General features: G+C 41.7%; 1 protein-coding gene across 1 annotated transcript in view; it reads left to right on the forward strand.

Moving 5' to 3' along the window:
• The window catches only part of EML1 (echinoderm microtubule associated protein like 1), a 200698-nt gene that overhangs the window by 104791 nt on the left and 76760 nt on the right, over nucleotides 1-19147 (forward strand). The window contains exon 2 of the mRNA XM_008050753.2: nucleotides 5981-6163. Coding sequence (XP_008048944.2) covers nucleotides 5981-6163 — 183 coding nt within the window. The remainder of the gene's footprint in view (nucleotides 1-5980; nucleotides 6164-19147) is intronic.

Raw genomic sequence — 19147 nt, forward strand, 5'->3', positions numbered from 1 at the left:
AAGCAGTTCTCCCACCTTGGCCTCTGAAAGTGCTAAGATTATAGGCCATGAGCCACCACAACTGGCCAACTTTTCCCTTTATAAATGTATCAATATAATTTAAAGAGTCTGATTCATGCAGTTTTGTTAAAGCCACGCCTGTTTGTCTGTGTGTCTATTTATTTGCCGCAGTAATGCTGTGTTCAATGATGAATTTTTAGAATGTAAGGAGCAGGCCAGTCTTGTTTCACTCTGTATGTTGTTATATAATACTGATTTGAAAATGCAAGGTTGTACTTTAGAGACTGATTTTTTCTTCTTCAGTGCTATGCTGATAACTGAATGTGTTCAGGTGTCATTAATGAGCGTGCATGCCCCTCTAGAAGCTGCTGTCTACACAAGCAACCCGAAGAGGTCATAGGAATGCATGATTCTATGCTGCAGATTCTTCTATGACTTAAAAAAAAAAAAAACCCTATTATTAATGAAATGCTAATTTATAATTAATTATTCAGTGGTGATTTACATAACAATGTTCAGACAGCACACAGGAATTTTGTTTAACATGGCTTTACTTTGGTAATTTTTATCAGTAATAATAATAATGACAATAGTTTATGTATAGCTCATTTTGATTTATACATACACTAAACACAAAAATATGTGTTCTACATGTGTTAACTCATTTAATATTACAACAACCCTATAAAGTGGGTCCTATTGATGACCCTGTTTATGATGGAGAATTGAGGCACATGGAGATTAAAGAATTTGCCCTGGTCACATAGCTAGTAGGTAGCAGAGCTGGAATTTGAACCTAGGCAGCCTGACTCCAGAGTTAACGCCCTAATGACTAAAGCCTGTTCCTCTTCTGCGAATGCGTCTCAACAATGGCTTTGCTCTTAGATGCCTTTTCCCACCTTCCTGGAGCCCTCCCTTCCTTCCTCCTGATACCAGAGACCTTCCCAGGTAGGGGTGTGACAACCTGCTTCTTCCTAATACACGTTGAATGCACATTAGAAAACTTTATTGAGCTACTTAATTGCTCCTCTGAGGGAAGACAGGTGGAAAATGCCTTCTTATCCTTCCCACTTCTCTCTTCCAATTGGCTTGACATTTTGAAGCGAGACTTTCCTACTCCCCTATCCAAGTCAAAGGACAAATGGAGAAATCCCATAGGACTGCTGTTCACTCACAAGAAGTGATCTAGCATTCAAGGACAGTCATTTTCCTATGAGCATTAAGTAGTCAGTTTTCACTGAAATGTTTCTCCACCAAGATCTCATAGTATAGCAACCAATCCCAACAAGCACAAATAATAACTCTCAAATCAGCAAAACCAATGGGTAGAACTTACTTGAACTCTCATAGAGTTACTTTATTTTATATGTTAACATTCAACAGAACTGTCATTTTTTAGACAATCCTATGTATTTTAACAAAATATAGATTATCTCCACCAAGGATGCAGAATATTTTAAATATCCCCTAAAATTCCCTCATGCGGTGTCCCTTCCCCAGCCCTTGGCAACCACTCATCTGCTCTCCTTCATGACAGCTTTGTCTTGCAGGAGAACGTCATATACACATAACCTTTGAGACTGGCTTCCTTCACTTAATATAATGCCTTTGAGACCCATTCAGGTTGCTCTGTGTATCAGTCATCCATTCCTTTTTATTCTTGAGGACCGCTCCATTCATTGTATGGGTGTCTCACAGTTAATCCATTCACCAAGTGAAGTGCATTTGGGTTTTTTCCAATTTTTAACAAACCTTAATAGAGTCACTATAAACATTGGTGTACAGAGTTTTGTGCGACTATATTTTCATTTTTCTAGAGCAAGTACCTAGGGGTTGTTAGGTCTATGACAACTGTATGTTTAGCTTCAACTGCGTGCTTAGAGTCAACAAATGTTATAAGTTAAACATATGTTCAACTTCATAATGCTAAACTATTTTCCAGAGTGGCCATCCCATTTGTGTGCCCATCAGCAATGTAGGAGAGTTTTATTTGCTGCGTATTCTCACTACATTTGGTTTTGCCAGTATTTTTAATTTTAACCTTCTTGATAGGTGTATGGTGATATCCCATTGTGGTTTTAATTTCCATTTCCATAATGACTAATGATATTGAGCATCTTTAGTGCCTGCTTGTCATGTGTATAACCTCTTTGGTGCAGTATTATTCAAGTCTTTTTCTCTTAAGTATTTTTTAATTAGATTGTTTATTGTTGACTTTTTAAGTTCTTTATATGCATCAATCAACAGAGAGAGAGACAGAAAAAGTGGACACAAACACACACACATACCCACCAGTTCTCCTAACAAACAACATTAATCCTACGTTGGAACATAAAGAATTGTAGGAGAGAAGGAGTGTAAGGAAAATATATTTGCAAGTTGTTCTTGCTTATAGTTCGATTTCTTTAAAGAGATATGCCTGAGATATTTTTAAAAAGACTTGTACACAATGTATTCTTCATAACTGCTTGGTAGTTTTAGATGTACTTGGGTACATAAGTTCTCTTGGTTAACAGATATGTAAATCTGTTATACTCTCTCATAAGTGCTATAGATACACTTGAAAAATATTTCTATGTGTGAAACAGTTATCTGTTACTTATGAAGTTGAGAGAGCCTGAATTTAGGGGCAAGACAGAATTATTTATCCAGCAAACAGAACATACAAGAAGGCAGATTTCAATTTCAAAGATTGCTTAGTGTTATCTGAGTATTCTATGTTTTCATATTTCCATGTTTTGTTGAAGTTGTTTTCTTAGCCTGGACTGCCATTCTTGCTTTTTCACCTGGTGAATATTTTTATACTTCAGGACCAACTCCTGCTTGGCCCTATTTTTCCAAATACAACTAATATCCCTTTCTCTATGTTCACTTATCACTTCGTATATTTCTCAATTATATAAGTTATCACATTGTTTTAGAAATTTGTGGACATGTGTCTTCTCCACTAGACAGCTTCTTAAGGATAGCTGTGTGATTAAATAATCTTTATCTCTTCAAAAACTGTCTAATACAAGCTTTACAAGAAATAACCATTTATTCATTAATTCACCAAATATTTATTTAGTTCCTGCTGTGTTGTTAGGTACTTAGGGGTAGAGGAGTGAACCAGCAGAATAGATCCTGGCTTTTTGGAGCTTACATTTTATGGACAGTTTTATTTATTTATTTGGAGTCTCACTCTGTTGTCCAGGCTGGAGTGCAGTAGCATGTTCATGACCACCGCAGCCTCTACCTGCTAGGCTTAGGCAATCCTTCCATCTCAGCCTTCCAAGTAACTGGAACTACAGATGCACGCCACCACGCCCAGCTAGTTTTTGTGATTTATTGTAGAGATGAGGTCTCACCAAGTTCCCCAGACTGGTCTTGAACCCCCAGGCTCAGACAATCCTCTTGTCTTGGCCTCCCAAAGTACTGGGATTACAGGTTGAGCCACTGTGCCTGGACTTTATGGACCTTTTTAGAGAACCGGACTCTTTTTTACTTCTCTTTTTTATAGCTCTTTTCCTCTTTTTCCTTCTTTTGTATTATATAAATATAGAATTTCACTTTAAAGTTTCTGTTTGCTTTTTAGCTACACTTCTTTGCATTATTCTTTAGTTATTTACAAGAGATTACAGTATACATTTATAACTTTTCCACTTATGGTTAACAATAACCACTTACATGAGGTCTGTTGTACAATGTGGCAATATAGTTAATAACAATTTATTGTGTTTTTGAAAATTGCTGTGAGTAGCTTTTCTCTTCTCACTACAAAAAAAAGTGAGGTAAGGCATATATTAATTAGTTCAATTTAGCTATTCCACAATGTATGCATATAATTTAAAGCAACATGTTGTATATGATAAATATATATAATTTTGTCAATTAAAAATAACTAACCACTTATAGTTCATAATATATACTTAATATAAAATATTGAAATCTTGCAACTTACAGATCCACATTTCCTCTGTCTTTTATATTATGGTAGTCATATGTATTATATAAATATACATTGTAAACCCTATAAGAAAGCATTCTAATTTCTGTCCTAAAAAGTTTAAAGGTTTATAAGAATATTAAGAGGAAAAGGCAAAAAGGAAAATAAATTAGTCTTTGAACTTATTCAGATATTTATCATTTCCAGTGATCTTCATTTTTTTTCTGAGGGTCTGCGTTTGCATCTTACACAATTTCTCTTTAGCCTAAAGAAATTCCTTTACTATTTCTTGTAGTGCAGATCTTCTGGTGATGAATTCTTTCAGTTTTTGTTATTTTTAAAATGTCTTTGCTTTCATTCTTGGAAGATATTTTGCTGGATATAGAATTTTGGACTAAATTTTTTCTTATCCATTACTTTAAAGATGTTCTGGTCCCTATGGTTTATGATGAGAAGTCAGCTGTTAATCAGATTGTTGTTTCCTTGTATTTAATATGTCTTTTTTCCTCTGTCTTTCTGCTTTCAATTTTTGCTCTTTATCTTTGGTTTTTAGCAGTTTGACTATGATGTATCTTGAGGTAGCTTTTGTGTATTTATTTTGCTTGGTCTTTGATTTGCAATTTATAATTGTATATATCTGTCCTTCAAATTTGGGTAATTGGGTCGTCATTTTTCAGATTTTTCCCCCTGTTCTCTTTTTCTGTCTCTTCTCTTTCTTGTATTCCACTAAGTATAAGTTGGACCTTTTGATATTATCTAACAAATTCCCAAGGTTCTGTTTTTTGTTTTGTTTTGTTTTTTCCAATTCATTTTTCTTTGTTTTTCATCCTGGATGCATTCTATTGATCTATATTGAGGTTCACCTAGTTGTGTTCATTCAGCTGTTAGGTTTATCCATCAAATTTTTATTATAAAAATAATCCACAAGATGATTATCGCTTCTAGTACATGTTGTGAGATAAACAAGGCGAATGAGATAGAAAACAACAACTTCAGATAAGGTTTTTATAAAGGTTATCTAAAAACTCCCATTTGAGGTGAGACCTAAAGAATAAGAAAAATTAGACCTGGCTCGGTAGCTCAGCCTGTAATCTCAGCACTTTAGGAGGCCAAGGCAAGTGGGTTGCCTGAGCCCGTGGGTTCAAGACCCACCCGGGCAACTTGGCGAGACCTCGTCTCTACAATAAATCAAAAAAATTAGCTGGGCATGGTAGCACATGCCTGTAGTTCTGGCTGCTTGGAAGACTGAGGTGGAAGGATCACCGGAGCCCAGCAGTTTGAGGCTGCGGTGTCCGGGAGCGTGCCACTGCACTCCAGTCTGAGCGACAGAGTGAGCCTCCAACTCAAAAAAAGGAAAAAAAAAGAATATGAAAAATTGGCCATGTAAAAAGTTGACTGAGAAATATTTTAAGCAAAGGCAACAGCAAATACAAGAGCCCTAAGGTGGGGAGAGAAGCCTCTATGTCTGGAGCACAAGAAGTGGAGGAATTGGGAGGCCAGGAAGGTCATGGAGAGCCTTGAAGACACTGATGAGGAGTTGGGAATTATGATTCTGCATAAGAAAATATGGTTATCATAGCTCTAGGGTGAGCTTACCAAACATATTTAACCACTCATATTGCTTGTCCTTAAGAGTCTTGGCTGATGATAATGTGGCCTTGGAGTTATGTGACCTACCTGTTAGCACTGGTGGAACAAGAGCTAGGAAACCATGCAAGATGGACTTCTGCAATGTGTGGGAAGTTGAAGTGGACATATTCTAACATCCCTTCTGCTTCTGAGGTCCCCTGATGTCATAGAAAACAAGTTGGCCTGTGTGTAGAAAAATGTAATGGCAGTCTAGAAATGAAAAACACAAACACAGAGAATGAAAAGACTATACTAGAATGAGGAGTTGTGGTTGTGCATAGCAAAAGATGTCACCTGATTTCTGCATCAGAGTGGTTGCCTTCAGTTTGTAAATGTTGCTGTGTTAACTCAGCATGCTAGTATGTGTTTGCAGATATGACTTCTCTGGGGAACATGTAAAACTCACTCTATCCTTCCTTTGACTAGATGACAGCGCTTCTGCAGCAAGTAGCATGGAGGTGACGGACCGTATTGCCTCACTGGAGCAGCGAGTTCAGATGCAAGAGGATGACATCCAACTGCTCAAATCGGCTCTGGCGGACGTGGTGCGACGGCTGAATATTACTGAGGAACAGCAGGCTGTGCTTAACAGGAAAGGACCTACCAAAGGTGGGCGTGTGTGGTAGATGGGATCAGTAGAATTGGTCTCATGAAAGATTCTTGCTCTAGCAAATGCATCCCACTCTAATATTGACAGAGAATCAAAACTCAGAATAACAATGAAACAAGACTGGGTGTGATGCCTCACGCCTGTAATCCCAGCTACTCAGGAGGTGGAGGAAGAAGGATCGCTTAAACCCAGGAGGTCAAGGTTTCAATGAGCTGTGATCATGCTGCTGCCCTCCAGCCTAGGCCGCAGGGTGAGATGCTGTCTCAGAAAAGAAAATCAGGCAACCCCCTTGGGTCCCCTCCTGCTCTGAGAGCTTTCCTGTCCTCTCAATAGATCTTGCTTTCCCACCCAAAAAAAAGAAAGAAAAAGAAAACAATCTTAGCAAGGTCAGGCTCGGTGGCTCAGCCTGTAATCCCAGCACTTTGGGAGGCTGAGGTGAATGGATTGCCTGAGCCCGCAGGTTCGAGACCCGCCTGGGCAACTTGGCGAGACCTCATCTCCACAATAAATCAAAAAATCAGCCGGGTGTGGTAGCACACAACTGTAGTTCCAGCTCCTTGGAAGGCTGAGGCGGAAGGATCACCAGAACCCAGGTGGTCAAGGCTGCAGTGGCTGGGAGCGTGCCACTGCACTCCAGTCTGGGCAACAGAGTGAAACTCCAACTCAAAAAAAAAAGAGCACTGTCAAAATAATCTCACAAAGTGTGACAGTATTTGGGGGTTTGATGTTGGTACCTTGCATAGCTTAGTAGGTGATCACTAAATGCTTGTTGAGTCAAAGGAAGGAACAATTCAAGAGGGCTGTTGAGAACAAGTGTTTATCAAGATTCTCAGGGACAGAGAGAACCTGGAGGAGGAATCGCGATCCTTTTGGCTCTTTTTGGAGTCTGTTCCCCCTCCCTGTTTGTGTCCTCAGCTTATACTGTCATTCCATTCTGCACAGCCTCACTTCACATGGAAGGCTCTGAGCCAAGACCTGTAGCTCAGAGGAGGCATGCCTTTGAGCTGCTCGGAATCCTGAGTTCCCACTACCTTTTCCCCCATGTCTACCTGGCAAGTAAACTCCTCCTAGGCAGATTCTCTGCTTCTCAAGTCTCCTCTGCTCCCATGGGAACATAACCTGCTGTGGAGATCTGTTCCTGCTGGGTTTCTGGCAAACTTAAGGCATCATTTCATGTCCCGTGGCTCTTGGGAATGAGATATTAAAAAGCAGCATTTGTGTTAAGCAACTTTGTAGTCATCCTTTTCTTAAAACTTTGGGAATGAAACACCTCACAAAAGTTCCTGTCCCACCAGTTGGTGCCCTGGTGTCTACTGTGAGCTGGTGGACTCTTCCTCGTGGCAGTCTTCTAGAAAAGAGAATTTATCGTGGCTGCAAAAGTCCTTTGATGACAACATTTTGAGATCACAGCATATAAATGTCCCTTTAAAAATGCCTTTCATTTTTGTTTGAATTTAACAAATTATTTCACAGTGAGTGTATTTTTTTTCTGAAGTCAGGAGAGAGGACTGTCTAATGCGTGTCTTGGAGTTTTTTCTCTAGTACTTATTATGTTTTTACATGTCTGTGAGAAGAAATCTATTTCTTTGTCCTTCTGGGTAGTTATCACCTGCTCTATGGGAGATAAATATGCTGGGCTGATGTCTACATTCTGTATAATCCTTTTAAGTAATCTTTTTCTCCTTCTAAGTTACAAAGTGATTAGGTTATTTTAAATAGAAACCAGGTTATTTAAAATAGAAACCAGGGTATTCTTGATCTACTCAACTTTCCAAAAATAAATCTGATGACTGCTGTATCCTAAAGGGTGCCTTTGAAGCAGTTGCTTTATATAAAACTTTAGACTTCTAAAGTTTATTTGTTTTTCAAAAATTAAGGAAAAAATAATATACAGGACTTTCCCAGGAGTTTTATTTTCTTGATGAAGAATGAAGTTTGATTTTATAAAACTTCTAAGAGAAATAAATTATTTCATAGTGTTATCTGATTTTTAAAAATAATATTCCTTTCATAAGTGAAAATGAGCAAAGCATGAAAGACAGGAGGTGAGTACCTGGTCTCAAACCAGGCAAAGTGGGGACCAAAGGGAATTCCAAACTTTACGTATACGATGTCCACTTGTATGCTAATCCTGAATTACACCCCACATCTTTAAAATAAAACATAAAAAGAAAAGAAAGGCAGAGGTCACACCAAGAAATAGGAAAAAAATCCACAGGAAGGCAGGTAGGGGGCACCCCCAACTGGAAAGGGCCATGGCTCCCTGACGTCCTGTGCAGCTCGCTGGAGGAGGCAGAGGCCAAGGGGAGAAGGGAGTGGTCTGCACCCACAACCCTGGCCTGTGCTGCTCTTTCAGAGAGCTGCCGTGCTGAGATCTACTCCCTTACCTCTGTCTGGGTGGCTGGCCCTCAGTGGTCGTGGGTGGGGTGGGGATCCTTTAGTCCAGATGGACTTTAGGCAAACCCCCTTAGGCTTTTAAGTGACCACGTCATTATCAGTAGTATCACTTCACAACATCTTGGCTTCCTGTTCTAATACAGACTTGAGGTAGCTTGGACACATGACACTCTTTATCTATCTGTCTGTCTGGCTGCCTACCTGTCTATCTGTCATCTATCTATTTATTTGAGTTCGGGTCTCATGCTGATGCCCAGGCTAGAGTACAGTGGCAAGGTCACAGCTCACTGCAGCCTCGACCTCCTGGTCTCAAGCAATCCTTCTGGCTCAGCCTCACGAGTAGCTAGGACTACAGCCTTGCACCACCACACCTGGCTAAGTTTTGTGTGTGTGTGTATAGAGACAAGTTCTTGCTATATGGTGGACCAGGTTGGTCTCAAACTCCTGGGCTCGAGTGGTCCTCCCACCTCAACCTCCCAAAGTTTTGGGATTGCAGGCGTGAGCCACCATGCCCACCCCCACATTCTTGTTTTTAAATATGAAGTAATCTTCCCTCCTAGAGTTAGATTTCAGAAGCTTAGGGCTCAGCATATTGAGCTTCAGGTGTACTACTGTATGCTGTGTGCCCGTTGGCAGGGATAATTGTGCCACCATGGGGCATTCCGAGTGCTCTGTGTGGTCCCACTTCAAGCCAGGGTATGAGGGGCATGTGTCCTTGCTCCGGCTGTCCCTGGTTGTCAGGCTGCAGTTAACACGCCCTGGGCTTAGTATTGCCTGTGAGCCATAGCTGGTCATCCTGACTCCTTCCTACAGCAGTCCTTCGCTTATCTGAAGACCGTTATCCTGACTTCTAAGCTTTGACCATTGTTTATACGCCTTAATGGAGGTAACAATGAGAACTGCAGTTTCACTAAATAATTCACTAACAGACTGAGTTCAAGGCCTCCTGTGACTGGGGCGAGACTGTGGCCTGCCCCACAATGTGTGGGACCTGTGGACACACGATTTAGAGAGGGTGCTATATCTCACCTCTACTGTTCCTCGCCATGTTTTCCTGACCCTGAGATTGGTCTGTCCAACTGTCTGACTGTCCTCTGTCAGCAGGCTCTCCCTGGGCCTAGGATCTGCTCAGCTACTATGTAAGCCCCCCAGGCTGTGCTTTCCCCTTTGCATGTTTTAAAATATAAAGAACTGGTTGCTGTTCACACAAGAACCTCAGCCTACAAAGTCCGCCTTGTTCATATGGGATTTACTTTCAGATAGAATGATTTGGAATGTTTCCATTTTGCTGAGCTTGGATCACCATATAGTGGAGAAAAGAGAATCAAATAATTTATGGAGGCATGTGTCCTTTTTTTTTTTTTTTTCTTTGAGTCAGGGTTTCACTCTGTCACCCAGACTAGAGTATAGTGGCAGCATCATAACTCACCTTAGCCTTGACCTCCAGGGCTCAGGTGATCTTTCCACCTCATCCTCCCAAGTAGCTGGAACTACAGTTGTGTACCACCACACCCAGTTAATTTTTTTTTTTTTTTTTTTTTGGTAGAGACAGGGCCTCGCTTTGTTGTGCAGGCTAGTCTCAAACTCCTGCGCTCAAGTGATCCTCCCACCTTGGCCTCCCAAAGTGTTGGGATTACAGGGATGCGTCACTGCACCCGGCCCGTGTTCTTAAACCTCTTTGGTAATAGTATTAAAGTTCCTCAGAGTTGTGGGTGGAGTGGGGTGACACTCAGTGCTAGCTGAATGCAGTGAGCAGAACCTTCTTTCATTGCTGTTTTGAGTGTAAATGCAGAAAAACACTTGATAAGTAAAGGAGTTCATTGCAGCACTGAGCGAAGTGGAGAAAGGTTAGACAGGAAACATCAGAGAACCGCAAGCAGGATGGACGTGGCTAGCAATTACAGGGCCTCATGGGATTCAGTGCCATGTAGGCTTCAAAAATGTTTGTGTTATGGGTACAAGAGGGAAATGCTTATATTAAGTGTTAAGAACAGGCTGGAAAACTGCATTATTTCAAAGAAACAGACAAAATTTGTGCAAAGAAGACTGGAATGAAGTATTGTATACCAAAAGTTACCTGTGGGTTTTTTTCCTAGTAGGATTATGAATTTTTTCTCTTTATTATACTGTTAGTTTCTGAATGCTCTATGGGTATATTCTTTACCAAGCAGAAGAGACTTGTGTTTTAAAAATCACTTCTTTCTTGCCATTGAATCTAAGGCCAGCAGCAGGGCTCATGGCAAATGTCAGGAGGCGGGGTTTGCTCGCTGTGTTTTCAAGAAGACAAGGAGTCATGGTTTGGAGTTCAGTTCATAATGGATTCCTTGTATGCTCACATGCTGATTTACATTTTAGTGCTAGGATTTTTTTTTAATGTAAAATATAGATTAAAATATAGTCACTGTTCCATGTATCTGGGATTGTCTATTTTGTTATGCATTAACCAGTGAGTAGTTCATATTTCCCACTTTAAATCTTGCTTATCTTTTTCAGACTGTAGTTAGACGGGGTGCCTTTTAAAATACTTTAATATGCATTTTGTAGAAACTTCTTTAAATCAGTTGTATCAACTAATTAACTGATCAGAGGGTTATTTAATATAACTAAAAGTCTTCTGTTAGAGATCCTAGTAAGCAAGTCAGTCCTGCTATTCCAAGACATCAAAACCTTTCATCCTCAGAACTTAGCCTCTGCAGCCACTGTCAAAAGCAGACTACATGGCTGGGTGCAGTGGCTCATGCCTGTAATCTCAGCACTTTGGGAGGATTACTTGAGCGTAGGAGTTTGAGACCAGCCTGGGCAACATAGTGAGACCTCATCTCTATAAAACAATAAAAAATTAACCAGGCATGGTGGACTGTTCCTGTAATCCCAGCTACTCACTCCAACCTGGGCAACAGAGTGAGACCTCAGCTTTAAAACAAATAAATAAAAAAGCAGACTACAGATTTTTAATCTGTGAGGAGCCTGTGCTATACGAGTATTAGCACTTAACGCTGATATTCAGACTGCTACTCGTAGCTACTATTTATTGATTGGCTGAGTGCAGGACTTTGCAGTAGATGTTTTGGATTTATTAACTTATTTCACCTTTTCACAATTCTATGAGAACCATGTCATTGTTCCCATCTTACAGAGGAGAACACAGCCTCTAGGAGGTTGAGCAATTTGCCCCAGGTTACACAGCTAGCTAGCTAGGAACACATCTGGGACTGGACCCCAAGTCCTGGCTGACATGGATTCTTTCTGCCATCCATGTTGCTTCCTTGCACATGCCTCTTAGCAATATTACTTAAATTAGCATTGCTAAATTCAAACCAAATGTTTAAGGAATGAATAACTATATGACTTGAGATGAGAGCTTTTTTTTTCAAGGTTTAATTTGATGCACAAAGTATTCCAAACACGGTAGATCATATTCAGTACATTACTGTGTGACTGTGTGAAATGTTGTTATGACTTCTTCACAAATTTTACTAGATAAGTGCAACTGCCAAATTGAAAATTTTAAACTCTTTGCGGTCCATGAAATTAATAAGGAACTTAGTTCTTATCCTGGCTAACCAAGATTAGGGAGCAAATGGCTTTTTTCCCCCTCTTATCTACTGTACTTTCTCCTTACAAATTGGGGAATTACAGAAAAAAACTTCTCTCTTTGCTTTTTTAGAGAGAACACACCATAGTTTCTTCTGTTTTTCTCATGAATTGTCCTCTGGAGTTTAGATCGGTATCCTTAAGTGATTTATAGAAAGGATTTAGTAGATGTTTTTAGTTTTTCAGAGATTGACAAAGACTGTTTTTAAACTTTGTATGATGAAAATGTTTCAATATGTTCAAAATGAGAAAGAAAAGGACCTTTTACCTGCCTGTTTCTTCTAGACAATTTGGTCAATTTCCTTTTGTTTAATGCCCTCCCCCATTACTCTTCACTCCATATTGGACTATTTTAAAGCAAATCTAAGACATTGTATCACTTTATCCATAAATATGTCAGTATGCACTTCTAAGCTAGACTCTCTTTTTTAGAATCTGTACTACCACACTTAAAATGAATAATAATTTCTTAATATCAGCTAATATCAAGTTGGCATTCATATTTCCCTACTTGCCCATTACATGGTTTTTTTACTCATTTATTTATTTTTAAAATGTGGGGTACAATTCAGGTTTAGGTATAAAAGTGATCATCATATAGGTAAAATTTGGGCTCCCTTTATTCCCCACTTTGCCTGGTACCCTTATTGATGTCGTGTGCCTCCACCCCCCCACCCCCGTAGTATCCTGCTACTGCCATTCCCTTTCTTACAGTATTATGGTAAATGTTCAGGGTCTGCTTATGAGTGAGAACACGTGGTACTCAGTTCTTTATTTCTGTGATAGATCACTGAGTGCAGTAGACTCTAAATCCATCCAAGTTGCTGTGAAGTCCATAATTTTGAATTTTGTTCTTCTTTATGGCTACTTAATACTCCATTGTGTATATATATCACATTTTTAAAAAATCCAGTCCAGTTTCTATGGGCAGCATGGTTGGTACATCGCTTCTTTTTTTTTTTTTTAATTTAAGTCTCACTCTGTTACCCAGGCTAGAATGCAGTGGCATGCTCACAGCCACCACAGCCTCGACCTGCTGGGCTCAGGTGATCCTTCTACCTCAACCTTCCAAGTAGCTAAAACTACAGGCACGCACCACTATGCCTGGCTAATTTTTTAATTTATTGTAGAGATGAAGTCTTGCCAAGTTGCCCGGGCTGGTCTCGAACCTGTGGGCTTAGGCAGTCCTCTCATCTTGGCCTCCCAAAGTGCTGGGATTATAGGCATGAACCACCGCACCTGGCCCGGTACATGGCTTTTTAATAGCAGTTTTATTGAGATATAACTTACATACTATGAAATGTATCCTTTTACGGTGTATGATTTATTGACTTTTCGTACATTCACAACATAAAACCATCCCCACTATCTCATTTTAGAAAATTACCATCTGAAAAACAGCTCCACACCCGTTAGCTGTCAGTTCTGGTTGCTCCCTTCCCCCAGTTCCTGGCCACCACTCATCTGCTTCCTGACTCCATGTATTTGCCTGCCTTGGACGTTTCTATAAATGAAATTATGCAGACTGGGGTCTTTTGCTGCTCTCTTCTCTTTCTTAGCCTCCTGTTTCGAGGTTCACCTGTGTTGTAGCATGCCTCATTCCTTTTCATCACAGAATAATATTCTACTGTATATAACATTTTGTTTACTAATCAATCACTCGATGGACAGTTAGGTTGTTAGTAAATGGCTTTTTGAAATGAGTTCATTGTTTCTTTTTTTCCCCATTTAGATTTGCAATATATTGAATTGTTTCAAGATTCTTGCACTACTATTCAAATAAAAAATAGTACAATGGACAGCTCATCTGTGTTAAGCAATATGTTAAAACTTTATTCATGTGCTTTTTTTTTTTTTTTCGAATCGGGTCACCCAGGCCAGAGTGCAGTGTCATGGCTTACCACAGCCTTGACCTTCTGGGCTCAGGCGATCCTTCCTCCTCAGCCTCCTGAGTGGCTGGAACTACCGGCATGAGTCATCAAACCTTTTTGATTTTTTTTTTTTAGAGAGACAAAACCTGGCTGTGTTGCCCAGGCTGGTCTTGAACTTCTGGGCTCAAGCAATCCTCTTGCTTTGACCTCCCAAAGTGCTGAGATTACAGGCATGAGCCACCCTCCCCTCCCTGGGTTCTTGTGCATTTTGATAATTTCAAAATCTTTCCAAAATGATGTAATAAGAGACAGGATTTTAAATCTCTTGTAGGTCTGCAGATTTTGGCTAGGTGACATATGAGGTCACACATTCTCCTGTTCTTGCTCTTTTCACTTAGCAATGTCTCCTGGAGGGTGTTCTTTTGCAGAGTATGGAGTGCCTCCTCACTCTTTGACAACTGCACAGTACTCCCTGGCAAGGATGCGCCAGTGTGTATTCATCCAGCCCCTATTGTGGGCTTTGGTTTTACAAGTAGTGCTGCAGCCATTGGCCACATGCAGATGGTATTCTGTGTGCTTGTCAGTATCTCTAGGATAGATGCTTGGAAGTGGAGTTGTGGGCCAGATGATACATGCAGCTGGGATTTTGCTAGCTACTGGTGATGGCTATCCTGGGAGTCTTCCCCAGAGCTCAACTAGTTGTCTTCTTACTTAGCAAAAGCAGGTGGCTTTTTTCAATTTCACATACAGACATCTTATACATTTTTAAATAGAGAATTATTAATTCTAGGTTCATAATGGTCAGATATGCTAAAATCAAACTTTGGATTTCCACACATAATCACATATATAATCATGCTTTGCATAATTAAATTTATTTTTAAACCAAAGTTTGCATTTTATACTAGATTTTTTGTATCAAATATTATATATTGAGTTATTGATATGATACCGAAGTTAAAACGGTTTCTTGATCTTTAGATTATAACTTGATATTATAAAAATATACATTAGTAGATTTGGCTAGCCCTACTAGAATGTCTAGGTTTATATCCTCTGTAGTTTTGAAACTATCTTATGGATAGTACTTCCTGAAGTCTGGGTATTCCAATTCTACCATTTAAAATGATGAAAGAATTTCATTTCAGGTTTAATTATGAACGTTTTCAGACTCGAGATTTTGAATACCTTAGATGTTCAGTCACCAAACTATGCAGTCATATTGTCGGGCATTTAACTCAAGGTAGTTTAAATAGTAGGAAACTTGAAAGGAAAGTGCTGGCCGTAAATTCTGTACATATTCCTGGAAACCGTGGACTTCAGCTTAGTAGCTCCTCTCTCTTCACTTCTGGTGAGTTGGTGGGGTCTGTTTGACGGAATTTACTCAGAGTGGCTAACTTAGAAACTCAGAATCCCTTAGAAGCTCGGACGTTGCTCTGCAGAACACTCTTCTCACATGAATAGAAGGACATAGCTTTTCGAGCAGGAGGGTGCCGTAAGGAACACTCAGACTAAAGTCTTTCCTTTAGGGGTAAGGAAACCGGGCCCAGAGCACCTTGCCTATGGTCACACTGCTGCCTGGGGACACCACAGGGCCCAGCTTCCAGCTCCCAGGCCTGAGCGCCTACTGCCTCCTCAGGTTGCCATGGTGTAAGAGCCAGAAGTGACTGTTTGGGGTCAGGGTGTGCCTGGGGTCTTACTCTAAGTCTCTGAGCATGAGCAGGACGCAGCCCGCAGGCTCACTGGATCGGAGTCTGCCTCAGGTACCTGTTAGCCACAGTAAACACTGCATTTCGTTCTTTTCACACTGTATTCAGGACCTGTTGCCCAAAACAGAGCATATCATTGTCTGGTTGTAGCCAGGGATAATAGCTGCCACTTCTTGGGTGCCTGCTGTGTGCCAGGCACTGTGCTAGAAACTTTCCACTCCTCCTTCCTAATCCTCACAGCAGCCCTGCACTCTTCCCATATTTCACAAGGAAGCCCAGGGCTATGTAATTCAGCCGCCAGTCCTGCCTGCTCAGGGTCTCCGCCCTGATGTGCGTATGCCTCTCCGTCCCCCTGGAGATGGGTATTCCAGCCATCCCATGGCCCCGCCAGGAATGCATCCTAGACATAGCGTTTCTCATTCGCCTTCGCTCTGGGAAAGTCTCTCTTTGGTGCTGTGTTGCTGTGTTTTGCCTCTAGGAACAATTGAAATGTTAATTAACAACAACAAAAAAAGCAAATGCTTTTATGAATCCAAAGAATATCCCATGTCTTAGTGTCGTTTGGGAGCCCTGGATCCATTGATCTTGGCACCTGAGGGGCAGGCCATTGTGTCCGAACCTTCCCTGGTGCTGTCCCACGTCTGCGTTTTTAAAGAGTGCTCATCTGAAATGATTCATTACAGCTGCTCCTCTTTCCTGCTGTCTTCAGGAGCCAGGCTGGCACTTGTTCAGAGTGAACACAAGGTCTTCCTCCTTCCCCGGTTTGTCTTATGGCAGCGACCTTTCTTCCTTGAGTGGCTAATAAGCTTTAGCTGTGGTAGCATGAAAGAAGCCTGGTGTGATATGATGTGCAAAATAGGTATTTAGTAAGCGCAGTGGTGGTGGCGATTATGAGGCTGTTTCATCAGTCAGTGGTGGCAAAAACCCAGGGATATTATCGAGATGGGGATGTAACAGTAATTGAATCATGCCAAAGTTGGGATCTTTCCAAGTCTTAGTCATCCCAAGAGCCATTGCCGCGCCCCTCTCATCTCTCTCCTCCTCTGCATCCTCTGTTTTGCTTTCTTGATTTCCCATCACATTCTGTTTGCTTTTGATGCTTCTCTATTATATTTTAAGATAGAAAATTTATTTCTTTGGGAAGGCCTGCGACTTCGCATCTGGTTTTATTTTCATGGGCTTTAAAAATCCTATTTTCTATTTCTTCTTTGGTGAAGAAGACAATAATAGGTTATGATGAGACTGAGTTTTGAAATTAAAACTCAGGAAAGATTGGGCAACTTAGTAGGGACTTCAAAAATAGCCACAGAATGTCTTCTCCTAGAAGCTAGGTTTTGGTTATTGAAACTGATGCAGTGTAATCAAATGGTTGATGGGTCTTTTCTGTGTGTAGCTCTGCTAGCAGGTGATGCCTTCAAGGAGCCTATAGTCCGTGGAGGAAACGGGCAGGGAGGCAGACGGTTGTGATTGGTCTAAATATGATGACAGCAGCAAGGGCAAGGCACCGTGGGTGCCCAGCAGAGGCTTCCAGGCCTGGCGTGAGGGACGCCTGTGGGTGTGGGAGGCAGGGAGTGGCCCGTCCCAAGAGGAGCTGGCCATCAGATGGCTCCATTGGTCTCCCCACATCCTCTCCTGACCTCCTCCAGCTGGCTTTCCACCTGGAGGCTGAGCTGCATGGACCACACAAACAGGCGCCTGGTCTTCTACCTTCTTGTTCGGTTTGAGCAGTGGGGGCTGACGGGAAGGTAGACAGTAAGCTCCAAGGATTTGTTCCCTTGGTTCCTTCCACATGGGGCCCTCGGGCTGGCTGTCCCTCCACTGAATGCGCCCAGCTCCCTGGGGCAGCTTCCCTATTTCCGGGTTCAGTTACCTGCTTTCTCCCTTTAGCCTCCAGGCCTGGAGTGGTGGCAGCTAGGCCCATAGGACAGTGCCATCAGTCTGGGCCCTACCTCTGGAGCTGAGTGTGGTGTCCATTCCACTCACAGTCCAGGGAGGAGGAGCGGGGGAGGGATCCAGGCTCCCCAAAGCACAGATGTCTACTGCCTACTCTAACTGGGAGAATGTGACTAGCTCACCTGAAACAACAGTGTATGATCAAGTGAGGAATTGTGGGGTACAAACTAGTATGTAACAGAAGTTTCGAGAGGGGCATTGGTGAGGACTGGGATCATAAGGAGGACTTTCAAAGCAGGAGAATGCTAGAAAACTGGTTCTCAAAGTATGGTGCCTAGAAGAGCAACAAAGCATTACTTGGGGACATGTGAGAAATGCAGATTCTCAGGCCACCCCCCCAACCTACTGGATCAGAAACTCTGGAGGTGGAGTCCGGCAGTCTTATCTCAGCACACCTTCCAGGTGATCCTAATGCACACTCACATCTGAAAGCCCCTGACAGAGGTAAGGGGATTGGAATAGGTGGGCTTTTTTTGGTTGTTGTTTTGTTTGGGTGCATAGTGTGAAAAATAAAATCGGATAGATAGAATGAGACTGGATCACGGGTAGTTATAAAAGAACACACTTATAATGTGGCTAAACGGAGAGGCAGAGCCGTAGCCCAGAGGTTGGGGGCCAGTAGCCCATCCCCTTCTCTGGTCTAGGCCTGGTGGTAAAGTGGGAGTCGGACTAGACATGTTGATGCCAATTAGATGAGATAGGACATTTCAAGTGGACACTGCCTAGCCAGGCACTTGGCAGCTGCCTCCATGATTTCAGTGACTGAATTTTGTGTCGGTTCTGATAACCCGCAACAAGATGCAGCAGACAAACAGGGACCAGAGGAGATAGCTGATGAGGGGCGTTACAAAGAGAGCATTAAAGAAGATGAGTCTGGACACAGACTCACAGAGTGCGCTGGGAGACTGACCGGTTCCAAGGTTATGGGGAGAGACGGCAGACTGTAACAGCAGGAATGAAATGGACAGGCACCCACTATTTGGTATCTGTGTTGCATGTGTGGCCCAGGGCTGCCATAGCAAACTGCCACCAACTAGGGGCTTAAGACAACCAATGTTCATCTTCCTACAACTCATTTTACTACAGCAGGCCCAAAGTTCAAAATCAATATCACTTGACCGAAATCAAGGTACTGTCAAGGGTGGTTCTTTCTGGAAGCCCCAAGGAAAAATCTCTTCCGTGCCTCTCTTGTAGCTGCTGGCAAATCTTGGCATTCCTTGGTTTGTGGGTGCTTCACTCCTGTCTCTGAGTCTGTCTTCACATGGCCTTCCTACAAGGACACTCTCAATGGATTTAGGGCCCGCCCTAATTCATTCAGTCTCCTCTGGGTTTTACCTTGATTATACTCGCAAAGAGCCTATTTCCAAATAAGGTCGATTCTGAGGTTCCAGGTGGATGTGAATTTGGGGATGACCCGTGTCAACCAAGTACATATACTTTTAAAAAATGGAGTTGGGAC

The sequence above is a fragment of the Carlito syrichta genome, unplaced genomic scaffold, assembly GCF_000164805.1.
Source record: "Carlito syrichta isolate Samal-C Ts95f unplaced genomic scaffold, Tarsius_syrichta-2.0.1 Scaffold153641, whole genome shotgun sequence".
Classification (NCBI taxonomy): domain Eukaryota; kingdom Metazoa; phylum Chordata; class Mammalia; order Primates; family Tarsiidae; genus Carlito; species Carlito syrichta.